At 34.6% G+C, this 17,458-nt stretch overlaps 1 protein-coding gene and 1 pseudogene across 1 annotated transcript in view; one reads left to right on the top strand and one right to left on the bottom strand.

The window, feature by feature from the left end:
• The window catches only part of PRTG (protogenin), a 120,310-nt gene that overhangs the window by 48,222 nt on the left and 54,630 nt on the right, over positions 1–17,458 (bottom strand). The window contains exons 4-11 of the mRNA XM_054565388.1: positions 16,578–16,711; positions 14,911–15,048; positions 14,515–14,673; positions 13,742–13,901; positions 12,704–12,951; positions 10,275–10,439; positions 6,906–7,211; positions 5,749–5,937 (exon numbers count right to left, since the gene is read on the bottom strand). Coding sequence (XP_054421363.1) covers positions 5,749–5,937; positions 6,906–7,211; positions 10,275–10,439; positions 12,704–12,951; positions 13,742–13,901; positions 14,515–14,673; positions 14,911–15,048; positions 16,578–16,711 — 1,499 coding nt within the window. The remainder of the gene's footprint in view (positions 1–5,748; positions 5,938–6,905; positions 7,212–10,274; positions 10,440–12,703; positions 12,952–13,741; positions 13,902–14,514; positions 14,674–14,910; positions 15,049–16,577; positions 16,712–17,458) is intronic.
• Positions 2,858–3,403, top strand: LOC129064227 (RNA transcription, translation and transport factor protein-like; annotated as a pseudogene).

Here is a 17,458-nt window from a genome sequence, read left to right as displayed (position 1 = left end):
ATCCTGGCACCTATAATGATATTTGAGATGACAGTTGATATCAAGGCACCAGTTTATCTGAAATGAATTTATAAGCTGCAAGTTAGTATGGAAAGGTGTACTTGAAAGTATTCACGAATAGGAAGATTTTGTTATAAAATATAGTGTGTTTTGACTCTATTTTAAGGGATGCAGTCAGGAAGTTTCAAGAAAAAACACCCTACAATGTAAGAATTTCCTCCTGTAGGATGTTTCCATAGATCTGAGTGTTACTTAAGGCCTCCTTGCATGAGAGAGGTGAGAGAACGCAGTCTCTGAAAAGACTATGGCTTACCTTACTATGTAAATTCCATATTTCATATAATGAGTGATTCTAATTCCCTTCACAGCAAAATCTCTGTTACAGAGAGGTCCACAACGAACCTTCCTCAATAAAAGTATTCTCTCTTATGTCACAAAATATGTTCTGTCTTGCTTAAAGAAGAGATTACAGCTCCTTACACCTATATCAATTTGGTTTATCCATAGTTCTTGATTTTCCTTCTTGAGGTATGTAACTACATGACCAAATCCTATTCTATTATGGTAAAAGATAACACCCATAAATCTGACTTAATTTTATCATGCTTCCATAAAAACTGGCGGAGGGACTCTAAAGTTACATTATTAATCAGACTGTTTTTTTGTTTGTTTTTTGACTTCTGCTCCCAGCACTAACTGGAAGTTGCAACTTTGGATTTCTCAAAAAAAAAAAAAGAAAATTCTGTGAGTTTTGAAGGTATGCAAGTTAGCTACAAACATTACTAATGATTTTAAATATTTTGGGTCTTTATACTTGGTGCTAACCTCATGCTCACTAATCATGTTTACTGTGAAATTTAAGAGCACATGTTCTTTGGCAAAATAGAAGCTAAAGATTACCTAATATTAGTGTCCTAAAGGCTAAACTAACAATATTACCATCTAAATAATCTCTCCCTTTTCACTCTATTATATAAAGACTAAACAATTAAGAAGTTTCTACAGTTTATGAAAATAATCCCTTTGAAATTAGAACTCTAACTTCAAAGTTTGAAGTCAATTTCTGAAATAAACAGACAAATAAAAGAGAAACAAAATTGTTTCAGTCTGTTAAAAGGGAACAGAAGTATGTTATTAGTTTTGCTTTCAGTTTACTGTGATAAAAACAACCATTTTAAAAAATGTACTTAAAACTGGGCTAAACATTGAAAGTGCCAAGAAAAAAAAAAAACTAAGTGAAAATAATCACTACAGAGATGCAAAATCTTGAAGAAAACTTCAAACCACCATTTAAAACAAATCATATAAACATTAAGTCACAAGCCCAATGCTTCTTCCCAATTCCCCAAAAGTAAACCACTTCTAATTAAAATCAAAATGTGTACTTTTAAATAATTACAGTAGAATAAACTAGCAATATCAAAATACTTCCATTGCTCTGCCGATATTTATATTATACTAATAAAGAAAGATATGAGAATCTTTAAAAACAAAAATATTCTACACTCAAGAGACCACAGCTTTGAGGGTTTAGAGTAAAATGTTCTAAAATAACTTTCATTATTAAGTATAATTAAATTTTGTTAATCAGAAATTTTAGAGAAAAGTGAGCAAGTCAGTCTACTTAATTTATTTTGGTTTAATCCTTCTTGTTTTAATCAGAGGTCATACCTGTTACATCTTTTTTTATCTAGTACTACAATGCTTTACTTATAAAAATAAAAAATCCTTGTTACATACAGTAAAAAATATAAATTTATTCATCTTTTTCTTTCAGAAACAAAGAACTGAATATATTAACAATAAGAATGTGTTCCAATAACATAATTTTATTGAAAATTTAATTACCAGAAGTGGAAACAAAAGAATGTGTGTTAGGGCATCAGAAAGGGGATTAGTATGAAAATGAAATTTTGAGACATCAGTTTGCTACTCAAATTGACATCAAATCAGCAAACAGAAGCATTAAAATTTAATTTCCAAGCCCACTTAGTAAATCTAGTCCCAGTTAGAGTATCTTTAATGTGCAAAAACTCAGTAAAAGCAAGTATTCACCATGCAAGACACAGATAGGGTTCTCTTAACCTGCTGCCCTCTAGACACATCACTCTCTGTTAAACAGGCAGCTACCGCCAGATGCTCTCACTGAAACTGGTCACAGATGGTCAGTTGTCCAGTTAACAGAACACACTGCCCTCCCAATAGCCAAAAATAAGAAGGAAAGGAGTGAGAGCAGTTAACACTTGCCCGCTTAGTGAGTTAAACCCACTTGCTTGCTGTAAGTTTGGCTAAACCCCAACAGTGACTTTCTAGAGAAGCAAGAGTAGGCCCAGGGCTCGCAAGATTAAAGGGCATCCTGAAGGTGGTCCAGTGGACAGCTGTCTGATGCTTGAATCCCCACATGTACATCCCCACTAGTCAGCCATTCAGGTCATGACTTCTGCAACTCCTGGGGTGTGGAACCTAGTGTCCAACAAGAAGGCCCTATGGCTGGGACAGAGTCCTCTGCTACCCTGCACTGCAATGAGCCCAACCACTCAGTCTAATTCCACAGTCAGGAAATACGGAGCTATTTTAGTAGGCAGGGTATACTGACTGCAACAAAATCATTTCCCAGTTTATGCATCATAAAGAGATTTTAAGCTGAATTACCCCAAACAGCATACATAAAGGACTTTACAACACAAAGGATATTACAACATAGGTAGCATATAAGTGATTTTAAAACAGACAAGGAAATTAAGGTTTATATTATTGAAAGCTATTAATTAGAGATTTTTAAAAATTTCAACAAAGACCATCCTTGCCTCTCCTCTCCCAGCCAAACCCTGGGGGACCAGGGCAATATGCAGGGACCATGTTCCAATGCAAACCGATGGCCTCTGACTACCACAACCCTGCTGGCTTCAACTGCAAAGTGCCCCATAGATGTTAGCTGTCCTTTCAAGATTCAAGATCCAGCAAGAAGCAACTGGCTGGCTTCTTGATTTAGCCGTTAGACTTGAATATGGAAATAATGCTGAAAAATATAAAAACTCAGTATCTGATGATACAAAAAAAAATGCTATCAGTGCAGCTAAAAATGCAGAGCCACTGATCAGTCTGGATGTAAATAATCCTGATTTGAAGGCTGGTATAATGGCTTTGGCTAACCTTCAGATTCAGGGTCATGATGATTACCTTGTAGTGAGTGCTCAAGGCAATTCACATGTTGGTTCTGAAACACCTGATACGGGATGCAGTTTCTAAAGCAAATCAAACAAATGAGGGATAGCTTGTTGCTCCAATTCTGTGATTGTTGCATACAGAAAAGCTCAGAGAGCCACAGACAAAATTTAATGAGGCCATAGTAGCTGTTCAGGCAATTATTACAGACCACAGACTGGGGAAAGCTGGAAGATAAACATTTTAGGGTTTCATCCTATCACCTCCTTAGTGCAACTGGGTACCATGTAAGCCCTAGTATTATAACAGTGGAACATTTTAATGGTAGGAAATTGTAACCCACTTCCACCATTCTTTTGACATTGCTTCTGTCAGTGCTGACTCTGACTAATATGTGGTTTTAAGGATGAAAAGCATGTTTGTATAAGGATGCTTAGAATTAGTTAAAAAGATACAGACTCCAATCTTCAAGCATCTCACCTCCAGAAGATTTGCTGACCTCCAACCATGGAGCCAGGATGATGTGAAGCCAGGATGACTAAACCAGGACTATCACCTGCCTTATCGAAATGGGCTGTGCTCGTCTGCACATAGAGAACTTTGCAAACCCCTCCCTTGATCTCTTTGTTCTGTTCCACTCTCCCTCCTTATAAAAAACCTCTGCCGCCAACAAGAGGTGGAGATGGGCTTTGTGACATGAGTCCTCCATCTTCCAGGAGATGGCCTTTGAGACATGAGTCCCCCATCTTCCAGATGGCTGACATCTGCAGATAAACCACTTTCCTTTACATCAGCACCTGCTTCTCGAGTATTGGCTTTCGTAGTGGCAGGCAGCCGGACCTGCTTTCGGTTACAGTATGTGTTTCAAAATCAAATGTCATATTTTCAAGGGAAGAATCCCAGAAAACTATGTCCTAGAGATTTACTATCATTGCTTTTTCTTTAAAGTTCAGGAAGTGGTGGGGGAAGATCAATGGGTATTCTTTATATATGTGCATCTGCAGAAAAGTTTTAAACAGTAAATAATTTTTTATTGCCCAAGTTTTAGCTGCTTTTTAATCTTTCCACAAGTAGAGCATTGTTTTGTTTTTATCTAATAAATTATTCATCTGATTAGAATAAGCTACCTGTATTTTTAAGAAGAGTGCTCTAGGAAGCTGATTTTTGTATCTTTAATATATTTATATTTCTTTAACAGTGAGTTTGATACATGATTTTTCACAATTGTCACAAATCCTGTTTCTTACTTGACACTGAGTACAATCTTCTTGACTAAATGATATGCATATGGAAAGGCTGAACACACTGAGAAGCCAGGACTACAAATATATGTAGCTAACTTTGGTAGTAGTAGGTTAGGCAACATCATTTCAGTATCAATGGTTTAAGGAAAGTCACCCTGGAGCATATATAATTCCTTGTCATTTATAAAGCCATGTGACAGAGATCAATAATGAAACTTATTAAACCAAAAGCAGATTCAATTAAAAGAGGACACAATAGGATTACAAGCAAAATGCCATCTGGAAAACTGTTGCAAAGAGCCGGAGGACGGGGTTCCAATTCCCTGCGTCTGAAAAGATTCCGTCCACTGCTTCTTACTGCGCAGGTAATCATGTCTAATGCTGCTCTCCTGGCCTGTGCTACCATGAGGCCAGGGCAGGAAATGGGACAGTCCATTTTGGTGCCATCGTGCCTTTTCCTTCTCACTCCCCAAAGGGCAATCTGTGACAGGGAAAGCCAGCCTGCATTGTGAAGTCAAGTATGTGGAGAAGGTGCTGTAACAGTTCAGTGGGAATTTTTTAATCACAATTAGAACTGCTGCTTTGTAGTTAAGGGTAAAAATCTACTCACGAGCACCAAACAGCTAAGTGTGCATTTTACATCTTAAGTATACATGTTTATAATTCATGTATTTATTGTAGAAATACATTACTTTCTTCTAAAAATGCTCTACATTGTGAGATTATTTTACTCAGTAAAGATAAGCTGAATATTAAATAAAACAGTGTCTTTCAGAACTGCTGGACGCAATCAGAGAGTTAGTGCTTCTTCTCTAGTGTTTCTAGATTAGAGCTACATAAAGTAAACATTTACTGTTACATAGATCATACCTAAGAGCATGGTTTTGACCATCATTTACATATACTTTATACATGTAAAATAATACCTACATAGCACTCTCAGGCAATTTCTAAGTTAAACTTAAATATTGTATTCTCTGATGTTTTGGTGATTTCATCTTTTACTTTCATACTTCACATCCACCACACACCCCACAATAGTTGATCAAGGTCTCACTCTACCAGAATTGAACTTTAGGAAGAAAAGCAGGTGCCTAGAGGTGGGGGAAAGATAGAAAGATACCACAGTTATCTAACATTTTGCCAGTTCGTTCATAATGGTGAGTTGAAGACCAGTCACTGACTAAAGCAGCAGGACACACACAGTGAGGTAGTAAAGTCGATCCTTTTTTCTTTTTTACCATTAAGTCAGTTCCACTGGCTTACTCCCCAGTAGCTTTTCTCCAAATTAGTTAGAGAGGAAGTAAAAAAGGAAAAAGTACAGTACGGACTCACTCACCTAAACCACTGAGCGTGTAGAGAAGGTCACTGGCGTCTAAGAGAACGGGTCCGTTCTCCTGCTGCCCTTCCTCTTTGTAGTAGAGCTTATAGCCCTGGATGTCTGCGGTGTCCTCCGCATCCCGCTGCCACTTCACAGAAATGGTGGTGCAGTTCAGAGGCTCCAGATGCAACTCTGGAGACTTAGGGGCTAAAAAATTCACCAGAAATATGTATATAAAAAACTCTGTAAGTCACATGAAAACACAGGGAAGTAGAAATCTCAGATCTCAAGCCAACCACTGCAAGAAAGTTCAGATCCAACAATAATAACTTTCACTTTCAAAATTTCACGATGATATTAAAGTTTGCAACAGAAATATATAAAATACTTCCTAAAAGACTACGGCATATAAATAATAACAAAATAATGTCCGTATCTGTGTATTTTTTAAAGAGATAGTGAGTACTTTCTAATTTTGACCATCCAATATTCCTCTGTGACACAGGTATTATTATTAAATCAATTAACAACGACAACGAAACCAATCATGTAACATTCCACATTAGTAAAAGAGGAAGGTCTAAAAGTTCTTAGTCTTATGGTCTTTCTATTAAACTGATGTTTTAAAAAAATATATAGCAATAATATTAATTAGGTCTCTCTCCCCCCTCTCCATATATATAAAAATATATAGGGAGGAGATAAAGATCTATATATACTTTTATATATACTTATATATCTTATATATTTATATAAAATATGTATTTAACATATTTATATATTATATATAAACATATTTAATATATTTACTATGTGTCTACTTATATAAATATATAAGTATATATTTATTTATATATAAATATTTATAAGATACATATCTTATAAAAGATATATATATTTATATATCTTTTGATAATTCAGTTTGATTTGGGCTGATCCATCCATGCAAGATTTGCTAAGCAAACAAGTATTGCAACCAGAAGTTTTACACACTAATGAGTTCAATGCACAAAGGACTGCTCAGTAAAAATGAAAATTTTTTTCTATTAAGTCCATGATCTATTGGATACTTTTATTCATAAAACAAAATTTAAAAATATAAACATAACTTAGATAAGAAAAATCTAAAGTATAAATACAGTATTATTTCTCCTCAATCATCTTTAGAAATGTACCTTGCACGCTTGTAGCTTTGGGTGTCCTATGCGAAGTCCATACTGATGACTCTCCCAGACCCACTCTGGTAGCCGCAGTAATCCGCACCAGGTAGACACTATCAGGTTTCAGACCTTTCAAAAGATACTCATGCGTGGTCCCCGGGAGCTCCAGAACTTGGATGGAGTTCTCAGTGCTTAGGCGGAACGACAGACGATAGAGAACCACTTGGCCCCTCCGATATTTAGCTGGGATTGGCAGCCAGGAGATGAGGATATCAGTGGGACTTCGACTTGTCAAACTAATTTCAGGAGGTCTCAGAGGAACTAGTCATATAAGAAAACAGGTTGCTTAAAAATTTGGAATCAAAATTGTCAATTAGCACACCAATATTGACTGAATTTTCTTCATCGCAACACATAACATAATAAAGAAGAGATATCTTCCACCCTAGCAGAGGTTTTCAGAGTACAAATTGGGGCAGGGTTGGGGAGAAGGAAAAATAACAAGGGAGGACCAATCATAGGGAACTGGAAAAAGCAAGGTTACCATCAATGTTGTTTGGGATGAATATGAGATTACTTAATACTCATACAAAAATATGAGAATAGTTCTCAATTCCACCAAAATCTCTAAAGAAGAGGAAAGAGAATTATACAAGAACTAGAAAGCTTAGGACAGCAGGGTTATAGCTTGGCAAATATTATGTTGAAGTGTAAGTGTGATACCTTAAAAATGAGTATGAATTTTGTATTCTCAATTTTATATATAGTGCTTAAGATGAAAACAACATTTTTCCTCTAAAAAACTTGAATGCAACTGGCACTCCAGGAAAATGAGTCAAGCATAGCGGGAGGCAGCTTGGCATTGTGTTTAGATAGGTTCTAGAGTCAGCCTGGGTTTGAATCCTTGTTCCACCATTTACTACTCTGTGTGACCCTGGCCAAATTAACATCCAGTTAACATCTCTGTGTCTATGTGTCTTCAGAGGTAAAATGAAGAAGACAAGAATAGCTCATTCCTATTTCAGTTAATGACAATTACTTGTCTAACTCAAGCCAAAATCCTTGGTGTCATCCTTGATCCCTCCAAACACACTCCACTTTCAATCCTGTGGCTCTGTGATTTCCACTGCCACCATCACCTTTAGCCTGTATTGTTGCAATAGCTTCCCAACAGATTTCCTTGCTTCTGCCCTTGTCCCTACTATCTATTCTCAACACATTAGCTGTTAAAATGTAAGTTATATACTGTCATTCTTCTGCTCAAAATAGCTCCCATTTTAGCCAAAGTAAAAGCCAAAGTCCTCCTTGTGCTCTATCTGCTTACATGGTCAGTTCCCATTAATTCTCTGCCTCATCTCCCCGTTTTCTACTTGTTCCCTCCCCTCCAGCCACACTTGGGCTTCAGGCCCTTAGCAACTTCCATTTCCTCTGCCTGAGATGCACTTCCCAGTCATCTGCCTAACCAGCTCCCTCATTTTCATTTCCTTCAGGTCTTCATTCAAATGTCACCTACTCAGTGAGCCCTTCTTTGGTGATTCTGTCTGAAGTCTCAAACCCTCCCAACATTTTATACTCCCTGTCCCTGCTTTTTCCCTTCTCCACAATATTTATCATTATCTCACATGATTATTTACCATGTCTATTGTCTCTCTACCCTCTCTCCCAGTAGAAAGTAAGCATCTTGAGAGCAGGGACAGTTTTGGGTTTTTGTTTTGTTTTGTTTTGTTTTTTGCTTCTTGTTCACTACTAAATGTTGAATAACACATAGCAGGTACTCAATAAATATGTATAGAATGAATGATGAACTAACAGGTAGAAAAGAAAATCAATTTATTAGGCATTTCTGAGTTCTTTATGTGTATGAACTCATAAATTCTCACAAAAACTCACTATAAGAAGTATTGTAACATAACCATTTCTACTTTATAGCTGAGGAAGCTGAAGTACAAAGAGGTCAAATCACTTGCCCAAGGTCACACAGCTTGTAAGTGAAGGAACAGATCCAGGCAGACCAGACAGAACCCACATTCTTATCCCCTATGCTCTACAATCTCTTGTAACAATAGTTGTTCTATCAGAGACTTACATAGGGACTAAATAAGACAATGGAGGAAAGGTTATTGAATAGGCAGAGCTAAGCACTCCACAAGTGTTAGTTGTATTGGCTGTGCATGCTGTGTACTCCAGGAGACACATGCATCTCCTTTTGAGAAGTATGAACTTAGAAAACAGGGAGAGACTTGTGCAGAAATCTGAAGAGCAGTGTCAGAGGTCTGTATTTTGTACACAATACAAAATCAAACAAATTAAAAAGCTGTGGAATACCAACCAAACAAAAAAAAAATCCTTAAGACATGCATGTTAGAGGTTGTTAAATATAATGGGGCAACTAGAGAGGCCATATGTACTGTGGCTCACTCCAAAATGAAAACAGATTCTTAAATGGAAACTGATATTTGAATTCAGTATCCAGATCAGTGATAACTTTGTCATTTAGTCAATCTCTGAATTTCTAAACATCTAAATAAGTGGCATTATAAAGATATAAGTAAGAGATCTGGGACCAAATCAACCAAGACAAAAAAGATTTGGGAGTCATTTCTACAAAAACGTTCTGAAAACCAAGGACGGATCATTTCTTGAGAAGGAGAAAACATTTGTAAAGAGAGAACAGTATAATTAAGCACATTTTAAGTAATTTCTTTTTCACACTGCAGGGCATAAATATGGGCCTTCTAAGCCTCTGCAGAATGAGAGTCAGAGGAAGAGACTCCACTCGCCAGTACTATCCTGACAGGAGGAATCTCCCTACACTCTAAGACCACGTCTCAGTTTCCAACACAACATCAAGTAACAAACTGAACAAGTATTATCTTCCTCTTTAAGTAGAATAATCATATTGAATCTAAAACTAAACAGATTTTATAAAATATTTTTAACTGGCAGGTATTAAATTTCATAAACCCCCAGTTTAAGAAGTCTAATACATTTGACTTCCAGTCATTATATATACTCAGTATGTAACTGTCCTTATATTTATTCATGCCTAGAGAATATACTTAAGTAAAAACTAAATAAAAAATTTTAAAAACCTGCAACATATTTACAATTTAAACTAGGAAACAAATACACTGACAAGACTAGAATTTCATTATTAAAACTTATATTATGAATTATAAATAAGTTATTTTTATTCTCATTATGTTACTATCAAAAAATGAAAGTCGGATTTGTAATAGCAAATGAGCCTGCTGGTTCACTGTACCTTTATTTTTTTAATCAAAAGGAAAATATTTTCTCTATTTTAAAACATATTTTATTTATTAAAATTGATTAAACATATTAATATTCATACTTAAACGACCAAGAATCATGTTTTCTTACCATCCTCTAAGGTATTCTGTGTCACATGGTCAGACATCTGGCTGGCTCCCATTGGCATATATGCCACAATGTAGAAAGTATAATTGCTGGCAGGTTCTAAGTCATCGATAATATAATGAGTTGTGTCATTTCCGATGACTACTTGATACTCTTCATTATTTAAACCTACATTAAAGAATTGGTTTTTAAAAATTAAGAGTATTCAAAATAAGATTAACAAAACCATTACCCTCACTGTAAAGCACTGGTCCTTGAGTCTAATCTCTATAGGTTACTTTTTGTTATCCTTTAAAAAAATGTGAATAGGAAGGTCTTTATTTTCTAAAAGTAATCACTAGTCTTGCTACAACTTACTAGTTTGCCTTTTTCCTAAAGAAATCAAACTGACAATAGTATTCTCTAAACTCCATTAACATCTAGTCAAAACCCACAGCAGAGACAATATGCAGCAGTAACACACAGAGCTTAACACTACAGAATACTGTAATTCATAAGTGTAAATTTTACTTGCTTAAACTCATGGCTTCTTTTTTCCTTTTAAACATTAATGGATAGACAGTGGGGAATGTAATGGCTCTACTCGTTACAAAAACAAACCAAACCAACGGTTGTCCTGCAGACGTTCTCATTTTGCCCCTAGAGATTCTACTAAATTTGACTGACGCAAGTTGTTCTTTTATTTATACTGAAAGCAAAAGATCTGGGAAGCACAGAATGTGCTCCAGAATGCTGTTTCACAAGGAGGTTGTTTTTTTTTTAAAGAGGAAAAAAATTCTCAGCAATTCTGAATAAAATATGCATGGCAAGGTATAGAAGAGGATTTGTCTTTGTGGGACTTAATTCCTACAAAGCAAACCTGTAAAGTGGAACAAGAGCACTGGTCGCTACTGTGCTTTGTGAACAATTCACAGTAAACGGACGTCAACTTAATCAAAACTCTCTAAGGACAGGGCCCCTTTTCCCTACACTGGATTTATAAACAAAACAGAAGGCAAATTCCACTATTAAGTTTTCCCACATTTCTGAATGAACTTGATAGCATTTTAATTAGACAAGATTACAGGCATTTCACAACAGACTGGCTAATGTCTCGTTAATTAGGAACTGCATAGTACGATTTCTGACCTACCAAACAAGGTCCTTGAGTTCGAATTAAAAAGCCTTGTTCCAACCCTGAATAGACCACTGAGTTGCATGTGGAGGCTCTAATGAAAGAACCATAATAGCGAACAAGAGTGGTCTCCACCAAAACCAGCATTCCTTTTACCTTCTTAAATCACTAAAAAGGGAATTAACATACTCCAACATGCTCAGTTATCAGACTTTCATTCTTCTTGCTACTATGACCCATGATTTAAATTCAAAATATTCCTTTTCAAAATACTACTTCAAAGGACAAAAAACAAACAACAAACTACCTGTTTCTACAGACAATTATATTATATCCCCATTTCTTGGGTGTTTTGATTTATTTTTAATGTCTATTACATAAAAGTTAGGGTGTTTGTGTACAGAACTAAAATCTGTAAACCTCTATTATGGTTTCTATGAAAAAAAATCACTAGAATTTATAAACAGTTTTTCCTTTTCCTCTAAAATTTTTGCCAAAAGAAATGATTAAGATAAAAAAGATTCCAGAAATGGAATAATAGTTCTGAATAAAAAATTGAAGACAGGTCTGATTTCTATTTTTATGTAATAAATGAGATACCAATAGTATCATGTTCAATTTTTTACCTGGTTCATATAGAGAGTTCTATATGACTTCAGAAAACATTCAAAATACATAAAATCAAATATATGGGGAATTTGATAATGTTTCCTTTCCCCCCTTTTAAAAATAACATGCTATAGTGACTATACTTTATTACATTATTTTATTAAGCAGTTACACCATTGGTTCTATGTAACTGCATACTTAAATTGGCATATTAATTCTTAGTTAAGAAATTTATATCTTTGCTGAAAGGAAATCCATAAATACACCACTCTATATATTTTACCTGGCAGAGATAGAATAAAAAAATCTATACTTATATACACAAAGTATACAACACAAAATTTAGAGAAAAATAGATACATACTGTGATAGATGATTTTACTAAAAGAGATAGAGAAAGGCAAAGAACTTCAAAAACATTATGTGGATTATGCAAAACATCATTCAAACTGAAAACAAATCCATGATAGCAAGTGGAACTTAAACACTCCTCGGCCTTGCCTGGTACCTCAATTGGTTAGAGAGAGAGAGCATCATCCTGATATGTCAAGGTTACAGGTTGGATGCCTGGTCAGGGCACATGCAAGGAGCAACCAGTGAATGTATCAATTAAGTGGAACTACAAATTGATGTTTCTCTCTCCCTTCCTCTCTCTTTAAAATAAATAAATTTAAAAAAATTTTAAATAAACACTCCTCAAATTACTTACCTTCTGCTTTCATGTAGTGCACAGAATAAGCGATAACTTTGTCTGAATTATAAAGTGGCCTCTCCCAAGCTAAAAGGATGGCTGAACTTGACATGGTTTCAGCATGCACATTATAGGGAGCGCTGGGTCGGTCTTCTGACATTACTACAGTCAGTCTGGCTCTAGATAAAATAGATCCTTGACTGTTCTCAGCCATGCACTGATAAATAGCATCATCTTCAGGAATAATCTGGTTAATTACCAATTTACTGAAGAAAGGAAAAAGAATTATTTATTTCTATGAAAAATTCTAAGAAAGATGTAAAAATAAAGTTAAATCATTGCTAAGTATACTCTCATTTTAAATGGCAAAAATAAACTAGAACAAAAAAAAATGTACAGCCAGCCCTCCCAAAGAAATGTGTATGACTTACTTAAAATTACTCTTATATTCTGAGTCTACATAGGTACTTGTGATATCCAAATCCTGTTTGCTTCAGATGACAGCTCAATTTCTTTTTAAAAAGTTGGCTTTCATTGAGAAAGTACATTACTCTGTAATAGCATCTAATTTATATAATACTGCAGTGTTCCATAAAACTGAGGTCACCAAAAATGTTTCAAGTTTTGTGTAACATAAGTGAGAATGTTACAAGGAGATTCATATTTATACTAATTAAGATGAGTTCTTTAAATCACTAAGTTTGAATTGTAGAGGAATTCTTAGAGAATCAATTATTTCTTCCTAATTTCCTGTTATGGAAGAAAGAACTGAAATCCCTAAGGGTTAACATGCTTGCTAATTACTTAGCTACCTGTCTATCAGGACTATAAGCCAAGTCTGGGGAACTGCCCAACGTTCATTTCTGTGTAGGTAACCACTTCCATGATCCACATATAAAACTGTCTATAACATGCTGATATTAAAATATTACTTTAGTTTAGTTTTAAATACCAAGATAACTAAAATATTTAATATTGTAATTACAGCCATTTCACATAAAAATTACTAAAGCCATTATATCTTATTTAAGATAGTAGCAAACTGGCATAGCCTACCTGTTGTACATTTTAATTCTACCATTTGAATGTATCTTTCTTCCATTTTTCAACCATGACATTTTGGGTGAGGGGATTCCTTCAGCCTGACATACAAATCGAGCAGTGCCAGCTCGAGGCCTCGTTAAACTTTCTGGCCATTCAACAAATAAAGGAGGAGCTACATTTAAAAAAAAGAAAAGAAAAAATATTTCTGTGGCCACAACAGGAATGATACAGAGTCAAGAAAGAGTATAGCAAATCACCAAGTCCCACCCCTGAAAATATTTGACATTTTGAGCCTCCAGTCTACACTCTGCACATATATATCCAGATGCCTTTTCTATGCATTGTTCAGTCTACTTTCCCCAGGTTCTCCCTGTTGAGAACACCCATATAAATGCCCTAAAAATATGTGTACCATAATCCAACTTTATTAAACCCAATGCACAGCCCCTTGGGAATGCTTACAGATGACCAACAGGTTAAAAGTTTAGATTGGTGAATGGGTATATGGATTTGCTGGGGGTGGGGGCTGAGGAGGAGATAAGAGGGAAGCTTAAGTAAGAAAGAATATAATGGTATGGAGGCAAACGGAATGGTGACTTCAGAATAATAGTTATATTTTAACATAGGACTTTAATATTCTCTTAAAATTGATCATTAGATTAAGTAATTTATCAACCTTCATATCAATGATACAAAATTCAAGAAAGGTGGAAGCTACGCATAAGATAAAACAGCAAATGTGAAAGTGTAAGATTCTCCTGAATGCAGAACAAAAGAAAACATACCTAACACAGTTAAAGTTGCCATGGCAACTGTAAAGTTTCGTGTGCCTGGGATAGTGGCCCGACAAACATATACTCCAGCATGTTGCAGCTTGACATCAGATATCATGAGATTACCATTTCCAAGTACCCGAGTATTAAAGACATCAATGGACTTGTGATCTATTTCAAAGGGAATATTTCAATTACAACAACGTAAATTATCTAAAATTAGTTGAAAATATCACTCTCCAAACAATCCTATCAAAAAGTATAAAATTCTCTACACTAAAACCATTTCTCTACACACTAAAATGCCAAAAAGTTAAAAGCTACCTAATTGCCAAATATGTGTTTTGTATATAAAATAAACACTTATCAGTTTTACTATAATGAACAAAGTTTAATGAAAAGACATACCAAGACGGCTCCAAGAAATGATCGGTTTGGGATTTCCTGTGGCCATGCATTCCAAAACAACAGTCTGATGAAGAGATGTCGTTACGTTCTGTGGACCTGCTATAATGGTTGGTGTGTGGAAGGATTTAGATTCCTTGGCTTTAGAGAGGAAAAGGCAGAATATAAAAATAAGTTATAAGTAAAATATAGGTGAAATGAGTGAAAATACCTATTCTTACTCACTTTTTTCTTTTTTTAAAACTTAACTGAGATACAACTCACTTAACATATAATTCACCCATCTGAAATACAATTAAATGGTTTTTAGTATTTTCCAAGTTGTGTAACCATCACCACAATCATTTTTAAAACATTTTCATCACCTCAAAAAGAGACAAAGAGACTGCATACCCATTAGCAGTCACTCCCCAATCTCCTCTCCCCACAGCCTGGCAGTCACTAAACCACTCTCTGTCTCTCCCGTTTTCCTTATTCTAGACCTATTCTTAGAAAGGGAACCATACATTACATGGTCCTTTGTGACTGGATTCTTTGAACAACATAATGTTTTCAAGATTCATCCATGTTGTAACATGTACCAGTACTTCATATTTTTTTATTGAATAACAATAGAATACTGAATTATATAAATAGAACACATTTTATTTATTCATTCATCCATCAGCTGATGGACATTTGGGTTGTTTCCACATCATTCGCTTTTAATTGTGATTCAAACATTTATTTAATTCTTTCACTAATCTTGTTAAGAATTTATGTGGCAGTGGGGAGGAGGGAAGGAGTATGAGTGTGCTTTTGTTTCCATCTTTCATACCAGGAAGCTAATAGATACTCTTAATATTAAAAGAAAGCATTAAAAATATTGTTCCAGTCTCTTAATGTTTTTTAAAAAAATGCTTTAACCTTAATGGATCTTTTGGAAAGTAATGTCTCTTGTGAAAAGAATACATTCATTTGAAGTTTAACATTGACTTTAGTCCAAGTTTTCTTCCACTATATTGAAGTAAATTTAAATTAATTATTTTAAAATAGAAACTAGCATTGCTAAATATAATTCCATTTTAATAAAACATGTATTTCTTCATATTCATCTCTCTAATTGCCCTGCTAATTATATTCATGTATGAAAAAATATAAAAAGTTATGTTCACTTAATGTTAGCAATAATGATTTCTGGGTATTGGAATTGGGGGTATTTTAAAACTTATATCTTTGTACTTTTTTACTTTTGTAAACATTACTCTTCATAATAATAAACATGCATTATTGTCATAAATGAAAATTATTTTTCTTAAATAACAAAAAATACCCAACTGGAAACAAATATCTCTTTATTGACCATGGGCAATTCTGGTAGAAATGGATGACTGTTATTCTCTTTTTTGTGTTTTGTATATTTTTTAAAAAGTGAAATATTTTTAAAAATTCAACCTTTCTTAAAGATTTTGACACTACCATAATATAAAACAAGTCAGCCTACAAAAGAAGTTGCTTTATACATAAAAATGGCCATTTTCCTAATATATTACAGTATTTTAAATAAAATTAAAGTACTACTTTATGTACTTTAAAGTTCTGTTACAGCCAGAGAATAAAAATTAATAGCTGTGCCATTAAAAACTAAACACAAAAACAAAAACAAAAACAAAAACACTTCTGTGAGGTACCTGGAGTCACTGTTAGAGAGGCTTCCATACTTTTACGCCTGTGGGCTACAGTAGCAGCAACACAACGATAATTTCCAGCATCCCTTGGGCCAACATCATAGATCTGCAATACTCCTGTTGGTAGGGTAGTTATCCTGTAAGGAGAAGAAAGATGATTAAACTCTCTGTAGTAGATTTTGTTTTTTATTTTAACATATATTCTATGATAACATTTAATACAGGGTCTGGCAGCAGTAACATCTGCTTGAGTGTGGTTGGTAGGGTAATAATATGGGTGTAATAACGTATAGTTATAATTTGAACATTTCACCTAAAATGTCATATGGGGTGCTTGAGTGTGATATTGTTATGTTACAGAATTAGATTCTTATAATTTTGTAATAAAAGATTTTATAATTAAAAAGGGGCATTATTTGTGCCAGACCCTGTATACTCAACTCTTTTTGAATCGCCAAATACATTAAAAATCTTTTAAAATATTAACTTGATTGAATTGTTTTCATTTGGGTCACTACAGTTCTCTAAAACAAGTAACTATGCAGTGTGTTGTTTTTGAAATCTATCAGTCTAATTTCACACAGAGTCTCACTTGACATGATAGCTTGGACGTAGCTAACTTGTGGCCTAGAGCTTTGTATATAATTTTTTCAGATTCCTGACTTTTTGCCTATTAATATCAATGTATTTTCCAAGGCACAACTGAATGTAAGTTAAAAAAAAAAGTGCACTTCCTTAAATAAGTCCTTCCATCTAAGGGCCCTACCATTTTAGCAAATGATTTTTGCCTATGTAGGAATACTGCTACTCAGTAGGACAGGAATCAAACTTCTTGAAATTGCTATGAGGTTCTTGAGTTTTAAACTTCAACCACCTTCAGAGCC

The sequence above is a fragment of the Pteronotus mesoamericanus genome, unplaced genomic scaffold (genome assembly GCF_021234165.1).
Source record: "Pteronotus mesoamericanus isolate MK-2021 breed Mesoamerican mustached bat unplaced genomic scaffold, CSHL_Meso_final contig_164, whole genome shotgun sequence".
NCBI lineage: Eukaryota > Metazoa > Chordata > Mammalia > Chiroptera > Mormoopidae > Pteronotus > Pteronotus mesoamericanus.
The sequence above is the reverse complement of the archived record's forward strand: the minus strand, read 5'-3'. Positions and strand labels throughout refer to the sequence as shown.